Source organism: Phoca vitulina, unplaced genomic scaffold (genome assembly GCF_004348235.1).
Source record: "Phoca vitulina isolate PV1807 unplaced genomic scaffold, GSC_HSeal_1.0 scaffold21, whole genome shotgun sequence".
Classification (NCBI taxonomy): domain Eukaryota; kingdom Metazoa; phylum Chordata; class Mammalia; order Carnivora; family Phocidae; genus Phoca; species Phoca vitulina.
In genome coordinates, this window is record NW_022589724.1 from 11,361,144 (window position 1) to 11,383,284 (window position 22,141).

General features: G+C 38.7%; 1 protein-coding gene across 1 annotated transcript in view; it reads right to left on the minus strand.

The window, feature by feature from the left end:
* SVEP1 (sushi, von Willebrand factor type A, EGF and pentraxin domain containing 1) overlaps positions 1-22,141 on the minus strand; it is a 192,768-nt gene that overhangs the window by 18,935 nt on the left and 151,692 nt on the right. Inside the window, exons 37-41 of the mRNA XM_032418406.1 lie at positions 20,264-20,936; positions 15,918-18,709; positions 13,548-13,773; positions 10,436-10,591; positions 2,413-2,476 (exon numbers count right to left, since the gene is read on the minus strand). Of these exons, the coding sequence (XP_032274297.1) occupies positions 2,413-2,476; positions 10,436-10,591; positions 13,548-13,773; positions 15,918-18,709; positions 20,264-20,936 (3,911 nt within the window). The remainder of the gene's footprint in view (positions 1-2,412; positions 2,477-10,435; positions 10,592-13,547; positions 13,774-15,917; positions 18,710-20,263; positions 20,937-22,141) is intronic.

Genomic DNA, 22,141 nt, shown 5'->3' on the forward strand with positions numbered 1-22,141 from the left:
AGTCATGATCCTGGAATCCCAGGATGGAGTCCTGCATCAGGCTCCCTGCTCAGCAGGGAGTCTGCTTCTCCCTCTGCCCTTCACCCCACTCTCTTGCTCTCTCTCTCTCAAATAAATAAATAAAATCTTAAAAAAAAAAAGAAATCATCTAGGGATTTTGTGAAGATGCAAATCCTATTCTTTGTGGGATTTTTTTCTTTCTCTTTCTAAATTACTAAATACATGGTACAAGTTCTTTGCAGAAAATTAGAAAACACAAATAAGCAAAAAGAAAATAATAGTTTTAATTCCACCACAGGGATAAAACTGTTGATATTTTTATATATTTTATTATATGCTTTTTCCCTGGGGCATATGAAAAATACAAATATTTCTGGGGGGCAGAAGTGCTCATACTGAGCAACCTGATTTGAAAGATTCCTATATAATTTACTAAATTATTACATATATTGATATCTGTATCTATCAGTGAACAGACTTCCCTGAAAACTGATAGATACAGATATCAATATATTTTATTTGATAACTTAGAAAGAAAAAGAAAAAACCCCACAGATAAAGAATAGGATTTATATAGGGGTGTCTGGGTGGTGCAGTTGGTTGAGCATCCAACTCCTGCTTTTGGCTCAGGTCGTGATCTCAGGGTCATGAGATCGTGTCCTGTGCTGGGCTCCGTGCTCAGCATGGAACCTGCTGGAGATTGTCTCTCCTTCTTCCTCTGTGACTCCTGCTCATGCGCCTGCTCTCTCATTCTCTCTCAAATAAATAAATAAATCTTTAAAAAAATAACAGGATTCATATAGAACTTTTTATTACTATCCTGCATTTTGGAGAGACCAACTATACAAACCATCATCATTGCAGTTTGAATGAAACCTGCCACAGAAACAGTCCCCTCACCAACACCATGGTGGGTTCCTATGCCAGACATACATGTATCCTTTTCATTTCCCTCTCTCCTTCCCAGATACGTTCATACATTTTTTGATCATGAACATCTGAGATAAAAAAAATATGCTACTATCAGAAATACCCAATGATGCTTTTCTGTGACTTGAGATGTTACTCAATGCTTTTAAAAAATATTTTTCTGTATAATATTTATACAAGTTTTTGAGAACTAAAAACAGTCATATATTCTCCACTGAGTTTCAGCCACATAATATTCCTTTAAGAATTTAAGATTCCTGTATATGTAAAATCAAATCATTAATCTACCCCAGAAGATATGGTTAAAATCACAGTGAACAAAGATTTGCATACCTTGAGTCCTACTGTCAGCTTTGCCATTAACTTAATTTATGATATTGGGCAGGTCATTTCACTTCTCCTCGTCCCCCATTTACTTATTTAGGAAGATAAATAAATCTAGCTGATCTTGACTTAGTTCAGTCTAGACCAGCTGACTCATCTAAGAGACTGCTTAACTAGATAATCTAAGAGGCCAATACCAGTTTGAAAATTTGATGACTCCCCCAGGATTATCAAGAGAAAAAGGTTTAAAGCCTGCCACTTTGATAGGCTTGTACTATTTTATCTAACTGTAGTTGACCCTTGGACAACGTGGAGGTGGGGAGTGCCAACATCCCATGCTGTCAAAAATCCACATATAATTTTTGACACCCCCAAAACTTAACTAATGAAGAGCCTGCTGACATAAACAGTTGATTAACACATATTTTGAATGTTATATGTATTATATACTGTATTCTCACAATAAAGTAAGCCAGAGAAAAGAAAACGTTATTAAGAAAATCATAAGGAAGAGAAAATAAGTTTCTAGTACTGTACTTGTATTTATTGAAAAAAACCCCACATGTAAGTAGATATGCCCAGTTCAAACCTGAGTTGTTTATGGGGTCGACTATATATTGTCTCTGGCAGAGGAATCATATGGGCCATGTGTTGGGAATAAACTCATGTGAATTAACTCATCTTTTGCTAAATAAACTTGGATGTTCTCATAAAATGAGTTAATGCAAAATTCCACAACTATTCATTTACTTGACAGATGTGACATCACTTTAAAAAAATGTCAGTATTGGCTAGTACCATCACCAAAAAGGGACAATGCTAAACCTTCTAATTTATAATTATTTGGAGGGGAAAATCCACAAAACGAGACAAATAAATTCAACAGTTAAATAATTTCTAACAAAATGTTTGCCATTCCGGAGTCGGTAATCTTGTGCTCTATGCCACTTTAATCATTAATCTCTACTACAATTTTTGACCCTTTTGTTGATTTGGTGCCCTTGAGTGAAAGCCCATCAAAGAGTCTCACACAGTTTGTGGAGATGATTAAAAAAATATTTTTTAATTGAAACACTGATTTGTAAAGGAAATGTGGCCACACTGTTATTATGCATCATCAGTATTGTCTTTGGGACCGTTGAATGTCATGTGACTTACTTTTGCACCTTGCTACCTCTCCACTCCACATTCTGTTCTTCTGACAAACACGTTCCTTGTTCCCCTGTGAATCAATGAAAAAAAAAAAGGTTATTGCCAGGATTATACCTCAATGATGAAAAGATAATAAGGGAATGCAAAGTAATCTTAGCTATGAACCTGAATCTCCCAGCACTGGAATGCTAAATGAATTCATTAAATAAATATGGTTTAAGGATGAGGCTTACACTTTCAAAAATGCTTTCACCAATTTACTTCAAAATTCATACCCGGGCTGACCAGTGTAATTAAAGGACAGACTTTGTTTCACTTTCTATTTAGGTGACAACTGATTATAACCAATAGCAAAGGTTGATAAGGAATGCGTGTGAAATGTCAAGGAAGTATATTTGCTAAGTAAATTTTAAAAATATTTTGAATTGAATTTACTTTTCAATACCTGAGAGGTACAGCAAAGAATGGGAATTGGTTTTTTTACACCTTCGAACATGAAACAAATAAAAATATCTTATTGGTATGAGAATTGAACTTTTTGACAATGTAACCTATCCATTAAAGATAAACTTACCCTATTAAGGGCCCAAGCATTTAAAATTTTAAATATTTGGAGTAAAAGTCTTTCTAAACTTTACTTCCCTACCTTCTGAAATAAAGCAAAATGAATAGAATTTACTTGAAAAATTATTTATAATTATTATTCTGAATATATTTTTGTACATTCTTCAATAGCCCATAACCCTTGATGGCTATATAGGCTGTTGGACCCCTATAGTTATTATAGGTATATATGAGCTAAGATTACTATTCTTTGACTTCTGGATATAATTTTTATGAGTTTTTGTTTCTTCCTTCTTTGTTGTTTATCTTTTACTACAATCATCAGTGTTCCTAGTCAGGGAGCTGGCTTTAATGGCTTGTCATATACTTCCTCAAAATTAATAAAAAATAATTCACAAACTAAAATAGTACATTTTCCTGTGCATACATAAGTATATAAACATAGTAAAAGTATAGCAAATGTTAACAGTGTTTATCTCTGGATGAAGAATCCTGAAAAACTACTTTTCTTTTGCATTTTCCAACCTTTCTATAATCAACACATATTGCTTTTTTCAATAAGAAAAAAATAATGACTTTATATTAAAAGACCTGTTTACTTAATTGATTCAACTTTTTCTTAGGAAGTCAGGATAATAACCCTCTATTAAAATCAACAGAATCTTTAAAAATAAAAAATAAAATAAAATAAAGTCAATGGAACTTTACAGGTAAAGATTTATCAGTAGACTGATAGCTCAAAGAAAATATCTTTGAATAGAAGAATAATGATGTGGGCGCTGGGTGGCTCAGTCGGTTAAGCATCTGCCTTCGGCTCAGGTCATGATCCCGGGGTCCTGGGATTGAGTCCCGCATCGGGCTCCCTGCTCTGTGGGGAGCCTGCTTCTCCCTCTCCTCCCCACTTGTGCTCTCTATCTCACTATCTCTGTCTCTCTCTCTCAAATAAATAAAATCTAAAAAAAAAAAAATTAAAAAAAAAAAGAAGAAGAATGATGAAAGACATTAGGTAAAACCAAAAGAGAGGCAATAGCTCTTTGTCAGACATCTTGCTAAGGCAGAATACAGCTTCAAGATTAATTTGATATCCAAAGGGCTCTGAGCAATGAAACAGGTAACAAAATCTGTGTGCATATGTTGACTTAGAATCAAGCCCCTTAATACATTACTTAGAACCTAATCTTTTTAAACATATAGTATAAAATTTTATTTTATTTATTACTTCATAGCAGATAAGGAATTTAAAGCTTGGAGAAGAACTCAAACACATGCAAAATATAACAGTAGAAAGAAAAGTAACAAACTCTGATATAGCCATCACCCACCTTATACGATTAATTCAAGGCCAACCTTGTTTCATCTAAGCCCTACCTCCTTCCTAAGAATGCACCTTATTTTGAAGCAAATCCCACACATCAAATCATTTACCAGTAATTATTTCAGTACGAATCTCTAAAAGATGCGGGCTCTTAAAACTATAACCACAATAACCAATAATACTATCACAGCTTAAAAAGTAACAATTCCTTAATATTAATAACAATCCTGTTAGTGGTCAAATTTCCAATTGTTGCATAAACTTTATAACTTATTGCTTTATGGTTCACTTGAATCCGGACTAAAATAAGGTCTACATGGTTTATGTACCTCTTTAAAATATAGGTTCCTTCTATTTCTTCCCCTCTTACCCTGTCAATTTATTTGTTTCAGAAACTGGAAAACTGGGTCAGTTGTTCTGTAGCTACTTCTACAGACAGAATTTTGCTGATGGCTGCATTATGGTATCTCTTACCAAGTACTTCTGTCTTTGGTACTGGTAGTCAGATTTACAGGTTTGATAAGATTCAAACTCAGCTTTTCTTCTTTTTGGCAAGACTTTTTCATATGGTGTGTTTTTCCATCCAGAGGCACATAATATCTGGTTGCCTCTTTTTTTTCTAACACCAGTTGCCATGATGATGATGACCTAAATCAACTAGTTCATAAGAGTTGCAAACTCTGAGATTTAAATTCTATCAATTATTGACTGAAATACTTCTATAAAGGAAACTTGCATTCATCTACTACAGGTTTTCTTGTCATCCAGTTAGCATGGAAAAGACAATTCTTCCCCTTTCACTGTCTGTTTTCAAAATAATGAATTTGTTTATGAACATCCTCTAATAGTTACCAACTGATTTTCTGTGTCCTTATGAGTCTACTGTTACTCGTAACAGATTTGATGTGTTTAGTCCATTAAAGTTATTGCCTTATTGAAGCCCAAATGGTCTCATGTTGGCCTGTGGGAACCTCATCCAGTTGGCCTCCAAGTCTTTTTAACATGTAGTCTTTAATAGGTTCCCTAATATCTCACATGACAAGCTTTTCTAGGCTAATCTTTTACATTTCATGTCCCACACCTGGCATTGGTTATTTCTGCAAGTAACTAGACATTACTATTTCTTAAAAGTTTCTAACAGGTAGCTTAGAATGAGAACTATTGCTATAGCACTTCTCTCAATTTTGTAGTTAACACTGGGATATTCCCCCAATTTTTTAAGGTAAATCATCTACTTCCTCAAACTTAATGACCCATCTAGTTACTAAATATTAAATTTAAATTCATAAGTTTAAATTTTATACCACTTTACTTCTTAACAAATTGCAAGATTAGTACTCTCACATTAAAAAATTAATTTCAAAGCCAGAAAAACTCTCCAAATGCAATCAACCATTACATTATCATACTTCTTTTTTTCTTTTTTAAAAATCTTCTAAGGAAATGAAAAAAGATCCACGTAAGTTTAGTTCCAAATTTCATGGACCTATCTTATGACAATTCTCTGAATGCATGGTCAAAAAATTATGGAATGTACTATACAAATTTAACAAATAACTGGCAATGAATACTTCTGCAAAACCCACATTTAAATACCACTACTACAATAAAAACAGGAAGAAGTTTCCAGAAAAACCAGATGATGACATTAGGAAATATAAGCAAGCCTCTTAAATTTGAAGTTTGATGATATGATCAATGCTTCAGCAAAATTGACTCCAGATAGGAGGGGAGGATGGCAGTGGAGTAGGAGGACCCTAGACTCACCTCATCCCACAAATACAACTAGATAACTATCAAATCATACTAAATAACCCTCAAGTCAACTTGAACACTGGCAGAACAAACTCCATAACTAAAGGTAGAGAAGAGGCCACAATGAAGAAGGTAGGGAGTGCAGAGATGCATTTTGGGAGAGAAAAAGACTATGGCCACTGCAGTGGGGAGGGAGCTGCAGTAGCAGAGAAGAGTGAGAGAGAGACTAGCACACGGGGGAGCACATGGGGAGGATGAATCCCCATAACAATTGGCTTGGAAAGCAAGAGGGCCTGAATTTCATAAGTTCTGGTGGGTTCAAAGCCTAGAGTTTTAAAGATCAGTGTGTTTGGCTCTGGAAGAGCTTGGAGGACATTGGAGTTGTTCTTAGAGAGAAGGCAGGCAAACATCCCCAGACATACAGTATGGACACAGTGATCTGAAGAATGCCTGGGGCACACAGTGGGGAGGTTAGTTGCTCATCTCAGAGTGTGTCTCAGAGAGGCAGCATTAATGGAGAGACCCCTCTGGGAACAAAGGAACTGGCAGGCACCATTCCTCGCCCCCCTCAGCAGAAGCACAGGGCTACCTGCAGAAACCGGCGCAGTGTCGACACTCACCACCTAACTTACTTATACCAATGCTGCCATCCCGCACTCCAGAAGAACCCTCCTTCCCAGTCACACTTGCCTCAGTCCCAGTGCAGTGGGCTCCCTACTCCAGAAGACCAGCCTAAACCCCTGCCAACACTGCACCTCCTGACCTGGGAGTTTTGCAAGGCCTCAGTTCTGGTGGTGGTGGTGATAGGTCTCATTTCACAAGCAGGCCAGAGCACACCTAGTTAAATGTGCCACATTTAGGCCAGAGACAAACACTGTCCACAATTGGCAAAGAGAACCTCTGCAGACCACTGGCCTGAAGGATAAAGCAGCCAGGACACAAAAGCAGAGCACATGCAACACACATTGGAGACACTCTCAGAATCACCAGGCCCTGGGGAACAAGGGACACTACACTGCAGGGCACTATAGGACCTCTTCTTCATAAAGCCATTACCCTCAAGAATAAGAGACATAGCATTCTTAACACAGAGAAACAGGCACAGAGAGTTAGATAAAATGAGAAGACAGAGGATTTTGTCCCAAATGAAAGAATGGGACAAGGCCACGTCCAAAGATCTAGGCAAAACAGATATAAGTAACATGCCTGATAGAGAATTTAAAGCAATGATCATAAGGATACTCACCAGACTTCACAAAAGAATGGAGGACATCAGTGAGACCATTAACACAGAGATAAGGAATAACATAGCAGAGATAAAGGGCTCAATAAACAAAATAAGCAACATACTTAACAGAAGTAACAGCAAGCTGGAAGAAGAGGAAAGAAATAATGACACAGAAGACCGAATAATGGAAAGTAATCAAGCTGAACAATAGAGAGAAAAAAAAATCATGCAAAATGAGAACAGATTTAGGGAACTCAGTGACTACATCAAACATAATAATATTATGGTATTATTAGCATAATATTATACTAATATTAATACTCCAAATATTATTGGAGTCCCAGAAGAAGAGAGAGAAAAGGGGGTAGAGTATTTATTTGAAGAAGTTATAGCTGAGAACTTTCCTAAATCTGGGGACAGAAACAGATATCCAGAACCAGGAGGCACAGAGAACCCCCAACAAAATCAACAAAAGCAGATCTACACCAAGACTAAACCATTTTAGTCACCATTTGTGACTAAAATGGCAAAATATAGTGAGAAAGAAAAATATTAAAAGTAGCAAGACAAAATAAGACAGTTACATACAAAGGAAACCCCATATGGCTATCAGTGGATTTTTTAGCAGAAACATTCCAAGCCAGAAGGGAGTTGTAAGATATATTCAAAGTGCTAAATGAGAAAAATCTACAGCCGAGAATACTCTATCCAGTAAGGCTATCACTCAGAATAGAAGGAGAGATAAAGAGTTTCCCAGACAAACAAAAACTAAAGGATTTCATGACCATTAAACCAGCCCTGCAAGAAATATTAAAGGGACTCTTTGGGTGGAAAGGATAGACCAAAAATGACATAATGAAGGTAGGAAATACAAAGCAATAAAAATGAATATTTTTGTAAAAAATCAATCAAGGAACTCACAAAATAAAAGGATGTAAAATATGACACCATATACCTAAAATGTGGGGAGATGAGGAGGAAAGAATGGGTTCAAACTTAAATATCTATCAACTTAATTTAGACTGCTATATGCAGAAGATGTTATATACAAACCTAATGGTAACCACAAATCAAAAACCACTAATAAATATGCACAGAATGAAGAGAAAGAAATCCAAATGTATTGCTAAAGAAAATCAGCAAAACATGAGAGAATTAGATAAGAAAGAATCAGAGAAAAACTTCAGAAACAGCCACAAAACAAGTAATAAAATGGCAATAAATACATATCTATCAATAATTATTTTGAATGTAAATGGACTAAATGCTCCAATCAAAAGACAGAGGGTGACAGAATGGATGAAAAACCAAGACCCATCTATAAACTGCCTACAGGAGACTCATTTTAGACCTAAAGGCACCTGCAGATTGAAAGTAAGGAGATGGAGAAACATCTATCATGCACCTGCATGTCAAAAGAAAGCCAGAGTAGCAATACTTACATCAGAAAAAAACCCCTAACCAGACTTATCAAAAAAGAAAAGAGAAAGGACTGAAATAAATAAAATCATAAATGAGGGAAGAGAAATAACAACCAACACCACAGAAATATAAACAATCAGGATATTATGAAAAATGTTGGATGTAGAGAGTACTTAAAAATAAAAATCATAAAAAAAAGCTTCTGTACAGTGAAGGAAACAATCAACAAAACTAAAAGGCAACCTATGGAATGGGAGAAGATATTTGAAATGATATGCCTGATAAAGGGTTAGTATCCAAAATATATAAAGAACTCAACACCCAAAAAACAAATAATTCAATTAAAAATGGGCAGAAGACATGAACAGACATTTCTCCATAGAAGACATACAGATGGCTAACAGACACATGAAAAGATGTTCAATATCACTCACCACGAGGGAAATGCAAATCAAAACTACAAGAGATATCACCTCACACCTGTCAGAATAGCTAAAATAAGAAACACAAGAAACAACAAGTATTGGTGAGTATGTGGAGAATAAGGAACCCTCTTGCACTGTCGATGGAAAGGCAAACTAGTGCAGCCACTGTGGAAGACATTATGGAGGTTCCTCAAAAAGTTGAAAGTAGAACTACCCTATGATCCAGCTATCACACTACTGGGTATTTACCCAAAGAATACAAGAACGCTAATTTAAGGGGGTATATGCACCCCTACATTTACTGCAGCATTATTTACAGTAGCCAAGATATGGAAGTAGCCTAAGTGTCCATCAACTGATGAATGGATAAAGAAGATGTGGTATATATTACAATGGAATATTACTCAGCCATAAAAAGAATGAAATCTTGCCATTTGCAATGACATGGATGGAATGACATGGATGCTAAGTGAAATAAGTCAGTCAGAGAAAGACAAATACCATATGATTTTACTCATGCGCAGAATTTAAGAAACAAAACAAGCGAACAAAGGGGAAAAGAGAAAGAGAGAGAAACAAACCGAGAAAGAGACTCTTAACTATGGAGAACAAACTGATGGTTATCAGAGGGGAGGTCGGTGGGGGGATGGGTGAAATAGGTGATGGGGATTAAGGAGGGCATTCATCATGATGAGCACTGGGTGATTTGAAAAAAAAAACAACTTAAAAAAAAATCAACTGCAGCCTTCCCACCAAAGTAAATAGGGAGACACAGGTGTTGCTGATGGGGTTTTAATACTACAGACCAGGAGTGGTCTTGAGACCTAACTTGGTATTTGGTTAGAACTGCTCTGAGGATTTTCAGGCCACACTTGCCATACGGCAACCTGGCATCTCAACCAAGAACCCTCCAAGGTATTTAACCCCATTGCTTGAGGAAATCTTAGTTTGTATACCTAAATCCCTATGGTCTTCTCCCCACAGTGACAGATGGACTGCCCTGGTACAGAGCAGGATTAACAGGAGGCCAAAACACAGGCTTAAATGACCAACTAAAGTAACAATATCAGTCTTGTGGCTAGTATTCCAGCTTCCTCTTCTTTTTCATGGCTCTGATTTTTTGAATTTGAGACTTACTTTGTTTTTTAAAATTATAAGTCACTTTAAATATTTCTTGGAGAGTGTTAGGATCTACAGTAACAAAGTTTAAAAAATCTTTTAGGGCCAAAATCAGTGAAACAAATTGGTGTTAATACTAAAAATGTTCCCAAGTATATTGGAAAAACAAATTAATTCTAGTTAACGAACTTATTCACTTACCTCTAATTCATAGCCAGGTTCACACTGATAAATAACTGTGCTTTCAAAACTGTATTTACTGCCAAACACAAACCCATGTTCTGGACTTTCAGGTTTTCCACAAGAAACTGGACTGCAGGACTCATCAGAAAATGGTGGCTCCCAGGTGCCATCAAGCTAAATAACAAATGACAGATTAGAAATTACATTTAGGGGTGCCTGCTTGGGTCAGTTGCTTAAGTGTGTGCCTTAGGCTCAGGTCATGATCCTGGAGTCCTGGGATCGAGTCCCACATCGGGCTCCCTGCTCGGTGGGGAGTCTGCTTCTCCCTCTGACCCTCCCCCCTCTCATGCTCTCTCTCTCTGTCTCTCAAATAAATAAATAAAATCTTAAAAAAAAAAGAAATTACATTTAGGAGTTAATACATATGAATGAAGAAATTGGCAAATATTGGCATAGAAGAATAATCCCCAAAATGATGGTCAAAAGAACCTAGAATTTGGTTCTACTTCTGATATGTATTACCTGTGGCCTTAAAAAAACACAGACTAATTATTAGATGGCCTTTTCAGTTATCGCTGAACAATTTTAGACATTTCTCACACACATAAAACAAGCATTTTGTTCCTAATAGAATCCATTAAAAAAAATCAAGAACACCAAGAAGTATGTTTTCATTACGATGAAGGAGGACTGGAAGATTGACACAAATATTCCATGACTGATACTAATGTGTCCTTACATTTCACTTTACTGCTCCCCCTGCCCCCCGCCCCACTCAGAGTTAACATCTTTCATCATCTATTTGTGTGAAGTGAGGCATACCCAGATGTTTCTCTTGAAGACTGTTATTCTCTTGCTAATATTTTTCTGTTTTCTTTGAGGAAATGGTGCATGAGCTGGATAACAGTCTAAAACAGGACATTTATGGCGGGGTGCCTGGGTGGCTCAGTCGTTAAGTGTCTACCTTCGGCTCAGGTTATGATCCCAGGGTCCTGGGATTGAGCCCCGCATCAGGGCTCCCTGCTCGGTGGGAAGCCTGCTTCTCCCTCTCCCACTCCCCTGCTTGTGTTCCTGCTCTCGCTAACTCTCTCTCTCTGTCAAATAAATAAATAAGATCTTTAAAAAAAATAAAAAAATAAAATAAAACAGGACATTTATTCCACATTTGAGGCAGAATTAATTTTATATATGTGTCTGCCTCATAATTAACCATTCCCCTAATGTCGGAAATATAAGTTGCATCTAATTTTTCAATACTGTGAATAATGCTTCAATGAACCTATCTTTCTACATAAATTATTCTGGGCATTACTATTAACTTTTAAAAACTATGTGGTATTGGTTTCTTTTGATATATCCTGGAACTGTTTTGGCATATTTTAGTTTTTTCCTGTAATGGTTACTTCACTATATCAGAATAATTTGTTTACTAATGATTCCTTTCTCCATGGACTTGTGATGATTCCTTTATCAGGATGTACTTTTGATTTATTTCTTCCATTCCCCTCATTTTCCTGTCTGCTGAATCTATACCAAAACCACACTGATAGGACCTTTGTAATTCTGTAATATGTCTTAATTTCAGGAAGGGCCAGAACTCCTTCAGTATTCATTCTTCAAAATTCATATTGATCTTCTCATCCATTTATTTGTTCTATGAAGTACAGAATCGTTTTGTTGTATCAAAATAAAATATTTCTAGGCACTGAACATAGTTTTAGACAATTCCTGCATTTAAGCACTTAGAAAAGGTCTATTCTACCTTTTAGAACAGAATTCAACCCAAAACTCATTTGTGTGGGGTTTGTGTGAGGGGTCATACCTTATGTGGAGAAAACAATGAGGGTTGTCAAAAATAAATTATCGACTCCAAAAATAAACCAAACCCGTAGTCACCAATACATCAGGGTCCTACAGGGCACACGGAGGAGCACCCAGTTGTCCACACACCCAACCCAGACAAGCTCTGGAGGAACGTTGAATTAATTCCCTGAGCATGTCCCTACAGGACAAACTTCCTGTAAGTTTATTTCAAACAGCTCAGGGTCCTTGAAAAAGCTGTCCCTCAAACTGCTTCAGCTCTAAATCTAGAAGGGACCATCTGGAATGATACCAATTTTGAGAGCGCAGTAACTCTGACAGTCATCTGACCTGCTTCCTGCGATGTTCCTGTTTTTAGGTTTGGTAGCAATGAATCACCGAGTATGCATGATTTATAAATGGAAAACCGGGAGGACTATGAAATAGTTCTTGAGTCCCTACTAAATGTCAGGTATGTACTAGATGCTTTATAAACATTAAATAATTTAATTCTTCCAATTACAGATTTACAAATAAAGGGGGGGAATAGGTCGTCACAGAGCCTGTCAATATTAGCGATGGAGTTCAAAGGAATGTTTAAGGTAAAAGTCATTTCTATACCATGCAGCCTGTCCCCCCTTTCAGCTCCTCCCTCCCCCAACTCCAGCAACAGAAGAATATATCGATAACTCATTTTCTTTTTCTTTCTCTGGTGAAGAGGGTGTGCTAGGGATATCTGCTCTCTATGGTGCTGATCTAGGCATTTTCCCCCGTTTACTCTCTAGTTTCTCATTCTGACCATACAAGACATATATTGTTATACACATTTTTTCAAATAAGGAGACTGAAGCTCAGACATTTTAAGTGACTTTCTTAAAGTCACACAAGTAGTAGGTAGCAGAGACAGGATTTGATCTAAGTTACTGTCTGTTTCTGCAACCTCTGGTTCTTCTACTAAAACTGGAAACATTTGGTATCAGTCAGGGCTCATTTCCCACACAAGGACACTCTTTACTACATTTATGTGTAGACCATCTGACTTATGGTTAATTTTTCATGAATATTTTGTTATAGATATTTTAACATTTTATCTCACTTTGGCACTTTTCACCTACTCTTGGCATTTTCTTGGTTTAAAAATGGGAATATTAAAAAGAAAGCTATGTTTTACAATATTTCTACCAAAAAACTCCTCAAATTCTTGACACAATTGGAAACTTGAGACATTTTTTTCTTTTCAGGATAGCCAGATACTGCTTTAGACACACACACACACATTTAATATATATAAATGAGTTACACACACACGTTCTAGGACAGAGAATCTTACCTGACACGTTGATATGTTAACTCCCTCATAAATATACCCTTCTGCACATGACACAGAAACTTGCTTATTCACACTGAAATCAGCCCCATGAACACGTATACGTGTTATATTTGCTGGAAGAGGGCATTTTTTAGGGCTGCAGAAGATTCTCTCGGGAAACCAGTGACCATCTTTCTGGCAGGTGAATGTATCTATATCTGTATCCATCACATAACCTTCCAGACACCTGCAATGGAAAAGCAAAATAAGTGCCTTAAAGAGAGTACAATACAGTTGGTGACTTATTCTTGGATTTAAGATGCTGTTACAAAGCTCAGTAGACATTTTATGTGATATATTGAAACTGATTTGAATGTCAAGGGAATGGCATTGCCGTGCAAAAACACCAACATAACAAATGACAAGCAGATCAGTCCTTAGCTGTCCACATTAAGGATTAGCCAAGCCTAAAGTTGATTTAAATGTTGTTGACATTATTTACCCTTGTTGTGGATAATATCAATATTGAATTCACTTTTATTCTGAAAATAGCTAACAGTTCAAAAAATTCTAGACAAAGCACAAAACAGACTCAGATACTAGTAAGAATATGACAGAATTAATATTTATTGAGAATCTACTTTATGCCAAGCACTGTTCTAAGTCCTTTATATAGGGTATTTCTTTTAATCCTGAGTAGTAGATACTATTATGTAACAACAGTATTGGTGTTCAAACTCAAATCAGCCTGGCTCTAAAATACTCTATGATTTTTTAAAATTTGCATTTATTTATTCAGCAAATGTTTACATAGCACTTATTAAATTCTAGTCACTGTTCTAAGTGTTCTACAAATATTAATTCATTTAATTCTCATGTCAACCCTACGAGCAGGTATGATTATTATCTTTATTCCCATTTAGCAGATGATGAAACTGACATCAGAGACACTAAATAACTTCCCCAGCAAGTAATAGAGATGAGATTCCTGCCTAGGGAGTCTGGTTCTAGAATCCACGCTTTCACTACTATACTACACTGCCTTTTAAATTAAACCATTTAGCTACTTAACATTTATTAGGTGGATATATTTTTTTCAATTTCACAAATCACCAGGCTAGGTAGGAGTCACAGGTTTTGTAAACTTGTAATCTGTTTACTACAAGTAAAGATCTGAAACATAATCAATATATGACACGGCATAACAAATGGGGGGCTCTTGAGAAGCAGGTGATACTGTGATTTCTCAAGATATGTCACACATCAACATCTGAAGAGAAAACTGAAGACGTATTTCAAAAGCAAGGGATAATTTTTGTTTTTCTTCTCAGTGCATGATCAACTACCCTTCATTTCTTATCATTTCTTATCACTGATGATACTCCCTTGGGTCTCCTCCTTACTGAAATTAGGAGAAAATGAAGGTAGGGCTAAGATGTTCACCATAGACATGTTTAAGAAGAGTAACTGAATTATTAAAATCTAAGAAGCCAATATGTGAAGGATAATCCATAATTCCTTCAGAGACATGAATAAAATCTAAATTGATTTAGAGGGTTGAGATATCTTATGGGCATTTATTCCAATAAAAATTTAACTTATAAATTTATTCCATATTCTCTTATTTCTTTTTAATAATGCATTATAGATAACTTTACAGCAAAAAGTCACCATTTGTGCATCAAATAGTTTAGTTTGTTCAAATAGCGTAGGTTGGAAGTCTAGTTAAGATATCTTGCTATATATACTGATCAATGAAGGTACGTACTTTTTGACCTGAATTCTTCAGCTTTTGCCTTATTTCCCCAATATTTGCTTGTATGAATATAACCATAAAGTGATATCATAAAGAAATTTACCAGCATGATGTTTAAAAGAAAAAAGAGCCTGGTGACTTAAGAGATGCAAAAGCCAGCTAGAGGATCTCACGGTTTCATGAAGGTCAACAGAATATGATAATCATGATAATTATATTAGGGACTTCAATCTGAAAATGTAGAAGTTTATTTTTTGTAGCCAATGGATTTCTAAACAATTATGAATAGAATAAGGTCAAGCGTTAAAAGCTTCAGTTTTGGGGTGCCTGGGTGGCTCAGTCAGTTAAGCGTCTGCCTTTGGTTCAGGTCCTGATCATGGAGTCCTGGGATCAAGCCCCGCATCAGGCTCCCTGCTTCGCCCTCTGCCTGCCACCGCCCCTGCTTGCGCGCTCTCTCTCTGACAAATAAATAAATAAAATCTTTAAAAAAATAAAAAAAATAAATAAAAGCTTCAGTTTTTGGAGAGCAATCCAGAGATGGTATTTTCCCACTTAGCTTAATTTTTGACCTAGCACTTTCTATTTTACAATCCTCCTGTCTGCACCCTTTGGAGACGTTAGAGCCACGGTCTTACCTGAGTTTCACTTTACTTTCAAAAGTGTGTGCCTCTCCAGTGGCCACTGCATTGGCAACAGATGGTGGGGGTCCACAGGACAAGGGCTCACAGACTGGATAAGGCTGGCTCCATGTCCCTTTCTCTGTACAAACCAGATCTGAACTGCCTTGTAGGACAAACCCAGATCTGCATTTGTAAGTTATCACATTTTCCTCCCAAGAGCCGCTCGCACTGATGAATGCATTTGGTATCGTTGGGGGGGAACCACAAGAAGCGTGTTCACAGTATGGGAAGCCAGAGCTCCATTGGCCATTGGCTTCACAGGTGATTTCAGAAACTCCGTGGAGCTTGAAGCCTTTGAAGCACTGAATCTGGGCTGCCTTTCCGCAGACAAAATCTGTCCCATTGGCAGCTCCATTTTGAATCACTGGCGTGGCACACCTGCAAAGCAGGCAGGAAGGTGGGCTGCCACTCCAGGAACCATTGGAAAGACACCTTCTTGAAGGACTTCCATGGAGCTTATAGCCAGGAAAGCACTGATATTGTATATGCCCCCCGTGATAAAAGGAGAAGCCATTAGAAAAGCCATGGGGAAGATCTTTAGGAGGGCCACAGTTGACTGGTTTACAGAAAGGAAACTCTGCATCCCAGTTGCCATCGGACTGACAGGTGAGTTTTGGAGCACCATGCAACATGTAGCCATCCTGACAGTGGAACACCACTTCCTTTCCAAAGCCATAGTCCAGGCCATCCATCACTCCATTCGCCACCTGCGGTGGGGTGGCACATCTGATGGGCACACAGATGGGAGTGGTTCCATTCCAACTTCCGTCGGCAAGACAGATGCGACTCCTGGCTCCCTCAAGTAAGAACCCGACATTGCAAGTGTACTCAACCTCTTTTTGGAATGTATATTCATTTCCTTTCACCTGGCCATTGGCTGAGACTGGAGGTGACCCACAGTCCACAGGAACACAAACTGGCTCATTCTCATCCCAATTTTTATTTTGTTGGCACGTTCTCCTCTCGGGGCCATTCAACACATACCCAGGATTACACTCATAGTACAACACACTCAGGTATGTGTAGTTGCTTCCTTTGATGGAGCCATTCATAAGTGGATTTGGCGTTTTACACGAAATGGCCTCACACCTTGGAGAAACACCACTCCATTCTTTGTTCTGTAGACAAAATCTTATGTCGGAGCCCAGCAGAACGTGTCCAAGTTTGCAGCTATACTGTACAGCATTGCCCATGGTCGTCTCTGTAAAATGCAAAAAGCCATTTTCAGGAGCAATGGGCAAGTCACACTCAATTGAAATGCAGGATGGGGCACTGCCATTCCAAGTGCCATCTTCCTGGCACATCAGCACAGGGCTCCCTAAAAGCTCATATCCTGGATTACAGGTGTATGAAACAATGGTGCCATATAGAAAGTTTGCTGAATGTGTAGTAGGAGATCCTTTTGTGCTTTCCCCAGTTTTAGCCCCTGCTGTCAGATGGTGAGGAGGGCGAGGAGTCAGATACGGAACTTCCATCATATCTTCTTCTTCTCCAAAATATCCCTGACCATCTTTCACCTTAGTACATTCTCCAAAATCAATATGAGGCGGGAGACCACAGTCTATGGGTACACATGTTGGTATGAAGCTTGACCATCCTGACTCTTCACAGGTCTGCATGGCATGACCAGCTACCTGGAACCCAGGTAAGCAACTATAGATGATCATGGCCCCGTAGCTGTAATCTGCGCCTTCTACAAAACCATTTTCAATGGGTTGTGGGGGATTACAGTGGATGGCATTGCATGATGGAACATCCATATCCCAATCGCCTGTCTCTAAACAAGTCAAGGCTTTGGGACCTTCCAGCCTGAAGCCTCGGTCACAGGAGTATGTAATGGTCTGCCCATAGTGCAGGTTCGTGTAAGAGAATTTGCCATTTGAAATCTCCTTGGGCATTGGGCACTCAATGGGTTTACAGGTGGGTTTTCCTCCAAGCCAGTGACCATTTTCTCCACAAAGGATGGTAGTATTTCCCACCAGCTCAAAGCCAGGCTTGCAGGTATAGAGAGCTGTGCTGAGATAGGCAAGACCTTGTACATCGATGATGCCATTGAGAATTTCCTCAGGGTGGGGACATTCCACGGGGACACATTCTGGCAGTGGAAAACTCCATGTCCCATCAGCTTGGCAGGAGGTGGTAGGATCCCCTCTCAGGAAAAATCCATCCACGCAAGAATACTTGACAGTACTTCCAAAATGAAGAGCTGAAGAAGGAGCGGGGACACCAAAGGAAATGAGGGGAGGTGGGAGGCAAAGAACCATCTTACAAAGAGGAAAAGAATCATTCCATTGCTGTGATGGCAAGCATTTCAGGACAGAGGGCCCCTGAAGGGCATGTCCTTCTTTACAAGAAAATGTCACCACTCCTACTTCAGTAGCTAACTCCTTCAGGACGAGCTGGTTTTCCAAGAGGGGAGGCTCTGGGCACTTGGCAGGCACACACTTCTGGTTTGGCTTCTTATTCCATTTGCCAGATTTCTGGCACGTCCAAGAATTATCACCGATAAGCTCATAACCCTCATTACAGAAAAACTGAACCTTGGACCCTACTTCAAAATTTTCTCCTTTCATGTAGCCATTCTGGATCGGGGGAGGTTTTCCACAGTTGAGAGGGATGCACGACAGAGGGGATTCACTGTGCCAGTGGCGATTGGCTTGACAGACAAATACAGGACTTCCAACTGACTTATAGCCTGGATTACACCGATATCTCGCTTCACTCTCAAAGATCCTGCCAGTTGTATGCTGTATAATAGGGAGAAAACACTTAAGTATAATTTGTATAACAAATAATTAACTAAATACATTAAATAGTAATAAAAAATAGACTAAAATGCCTATGTTAAAACAAATCAGTTAAGACATAAGCAAATAAAGATTTATGTTTTTTTTCATCAGGTCTATTCTATTTTTAGTAAGTGAAAAGGACAGGTCAAATTACGTAATCCCTATTGCAGAAATGCCTACCAAAAGGCTGAGCCTATAATAAGTAAAAGATCAATAGTTTTAAATTGATGATTCGGTAGACTACTCCCCAAAATTATAAATTACTTAGTAAGTTCAAAAACATCTTGCTCACCAAAGCAATGCTCTCGTTTGTTGCTTTAACCACAGAGAAGGAAACATATGCATACAACCTACATTTGTTAATGTTGTCAAAAAAAGCAAATAAAATATTTTTCATGGTTATATTCCTAAGAGTACAAAGTTTTGTGTTCATTCTTAACATACTTTTAAAAATTGCTGCTATAAAGATGGGAAATTATTTTATCTTTTAAAGCAAAAGTTAATATTCATGATCTCAACACTTAAATAAATAAGTGACTAATATGATTACAGGTCACTTTTAGGCACTACCAAAGATGAGTTAGTTATGCAAATGTTAAAAAGATTATCATGGTAAAAAGTCTAGCTTGCACGCTATAGTGAACTTCTTGCTCTAGTGGACGTAATTCGTTGTTTTGTTTACTTATTATTTCTTGGGTATCCCCCACACATGTAAGCGCCACGCCATCACAGACCTAATCTGTATTGTTGAATACTAGCTCTCCAATGCTTACCTGGCACCTAGTAGGAGCTCCAGAGATATTTGTTAAATGAAGAAAGCCTCCTTATCTATATATACTCTCTTCCAATGGAACACTACTACATTGGAAGGTGTTTACTGTTTTAGAATATAAAGGAGAAAAGGTATTATGTATGTGTGGGTTTTTACATAATGTTTAATTAGAATATTGTCTTTTTAAAATAGCCCTTGATTTGGGGAAATAGATTAGGCACATATTAATGTGAAAGGAAAATATGTGTGGATCTGATAGAACCCTTTGTCCTGGTGAAACTACCTTTAGGTCCACTGAAAGAGAACTGTAATAACTGCATTATAGTGAATGGATGATTCACCTCATCTTTTGTCTAAAAATTAGAAATGATACTAGATCTCTCTAAGTTCCATTAGACCTTGATTTCTATAAAATATATATCCATCTTGGAATAACTTCTTCTACAAAGGAAAACAATATTATATGAAAAATTGGCTCATTCTAACTTCATAGTTAGGGCTAAGGTATTGCTGCAAAGCACTTCAAATGTCTACATGCCAGCAGAAGGTAGAAAGCTATACATTAAAAGGATTACTGATCTCTATCAACTTCTCTCTAATATTCACTACCTATAGGTCTAGCCACTTGTGTTTTTCAACAGTTAATCTGTTCAGTGTCCTGCTTCTGAATTCCAGGTTAGCCACAGGGGGCTGGCTGTCAGTGATGAAAGCCACGGGCCACTCACTCATTACTCTCTTACCTCCAGAAAGCCATTCTCCACCTTAGGCGGTTCATTGCAAGACACAGGGTGGCATGTGGGTGTGGGGATACTCCACTGTCCTGTGGCTTCGCAGGTTCTCTTCTTCTCCCCTTTGATGTAGAACCCCTTGTTGCAGCTGTAAGCCACCATGGCCCCAAAACTGTAGTTTGATCCACTTGCATAGCCATTCATGATGCTTGGTGGCTCTCCGCACCGCACGGGGATGCACTGGATGGACATGGGGGAAGGGTTCCACTGCCCACCTCTCAAACATTCAATCTTTGCTGAGGTGTTCAGTACAAAACCTTCTGTGCATTTAAAGCTCACGACTGACCCTGCTGCAAATTTTGCTTTGCTCACAGATTCTAAAATGCTATAGGAAACAGATGGGGGTTTTTCACAGAAATGAGCTATACAACGGGGCATGGCCTGACCCTCTGGGGGAACCCATTTGCCCTGGGCATTGCAAAAGAGCTGGGAATTGTCTGCCAGGCTGTAACCATCTGAGCAATAGTAGAAGGCAATGTCTCCAAATAACCGATGGGCAGTCTCCGGAGAGGCGTGTTCCACGTTGGGGGGCTCATCACAGGAGACAGCCAGACACTGCTGGTTACTTCCATTCCATTTGCCATTGGCCAGGCATTCAATGGTGTCAGGACCAGCAAGGGTATAGCTATGAGATTGGGAGGAAAGGAACAATAACTGAGCATAATATTTGAGAAAAGGTGTTTGCGTCTTCGTAATTCTGTTTTTATTTATTTTTTACTCTTTCCAACAATGACTATTTTTAATTGTTATTCTTTAAAATAATATTTATTAAGATGGAGGTGTAGTAGGAGAACTCTACAGGCTCGTCATCCCTCAAACACAACTAGATAATTATCAAATCACTCTGAATACCCAAGAAATCAACCTGAGGATGGACAGAGCAAACTGCACAACTAGAGGGAGAGAAGGGGCCACAACAAGTAAGTGCAGAGACATGGTGTGGGGGAGAGGATCGTGGGTGTTGTGGAGGGGAGGGAGCCCTGGTCTTGGACAAAGGTGAGAGAAAAAGGAGTGTTCAGGGGAATGCACACAGAGAACACTTCCCCACAGCCATTTGCTGGGAAAATGAGAGGGGTTGATTTTCATGAGTTTTTGCAACCCGTGGGTCTTGAAGACTGGAGTTTTAAAGGTTGGCAGGCTTGGCTGGTACAGAGACCTGAGGCACTGCCCTACTCCTGGAGGGAAGGCAAGCAAGCAGACTGGGGGTGGGGCTGGGGGACAGACGGCATCATCTGAGGAATGCCCAGGTGACATGCGGAGACAGTTTGCTCTTCTTAGAGAGCATCTGTGAGAGGTGGCATTTGCAGAGTTGCCTCTCCAGGGACAAAAGAGCTGGTCGGTGCCTTCTCCTTCCCCTGCCCCTCAGCATAAACGCAGAGCCACTTGCGGTTAACAGTACAGCACTGACACTGGCTGCCTGACCTGCTTACACCAGGTCCCAAACCCCTGTGCTCTGCTGGGACTGCCCTTCTTGGACAAGTGTGTCTCAGGGCCAGCGCAGTGGGCCCCTTCCCCAGAAGACCAGCAGAAACCCCTGTCCACACCACGTCTCCCAGCCAGAGTTCTGCGAGGCTTCAGTTCTAGTGGAAGTAGTATAAGGTCTCATTTAACAAGCACAGCAGAGCACACCTAGTTAAAACTCACCGCACTCTGGCCAAGGACCAAACACTGCCCAATGCAGGCAAGGAGAACCTCTGCAGACAACTGGCCTGAAGGACAGAGCAGCCAAAACACAGCAGCAGAGTGCACACAGCACACACCTGAAGTGCCAGGCCCTGGATACTACGTGACCACTTCTTCAAAAAGCCATTACTCTCAAAACCAGGACAC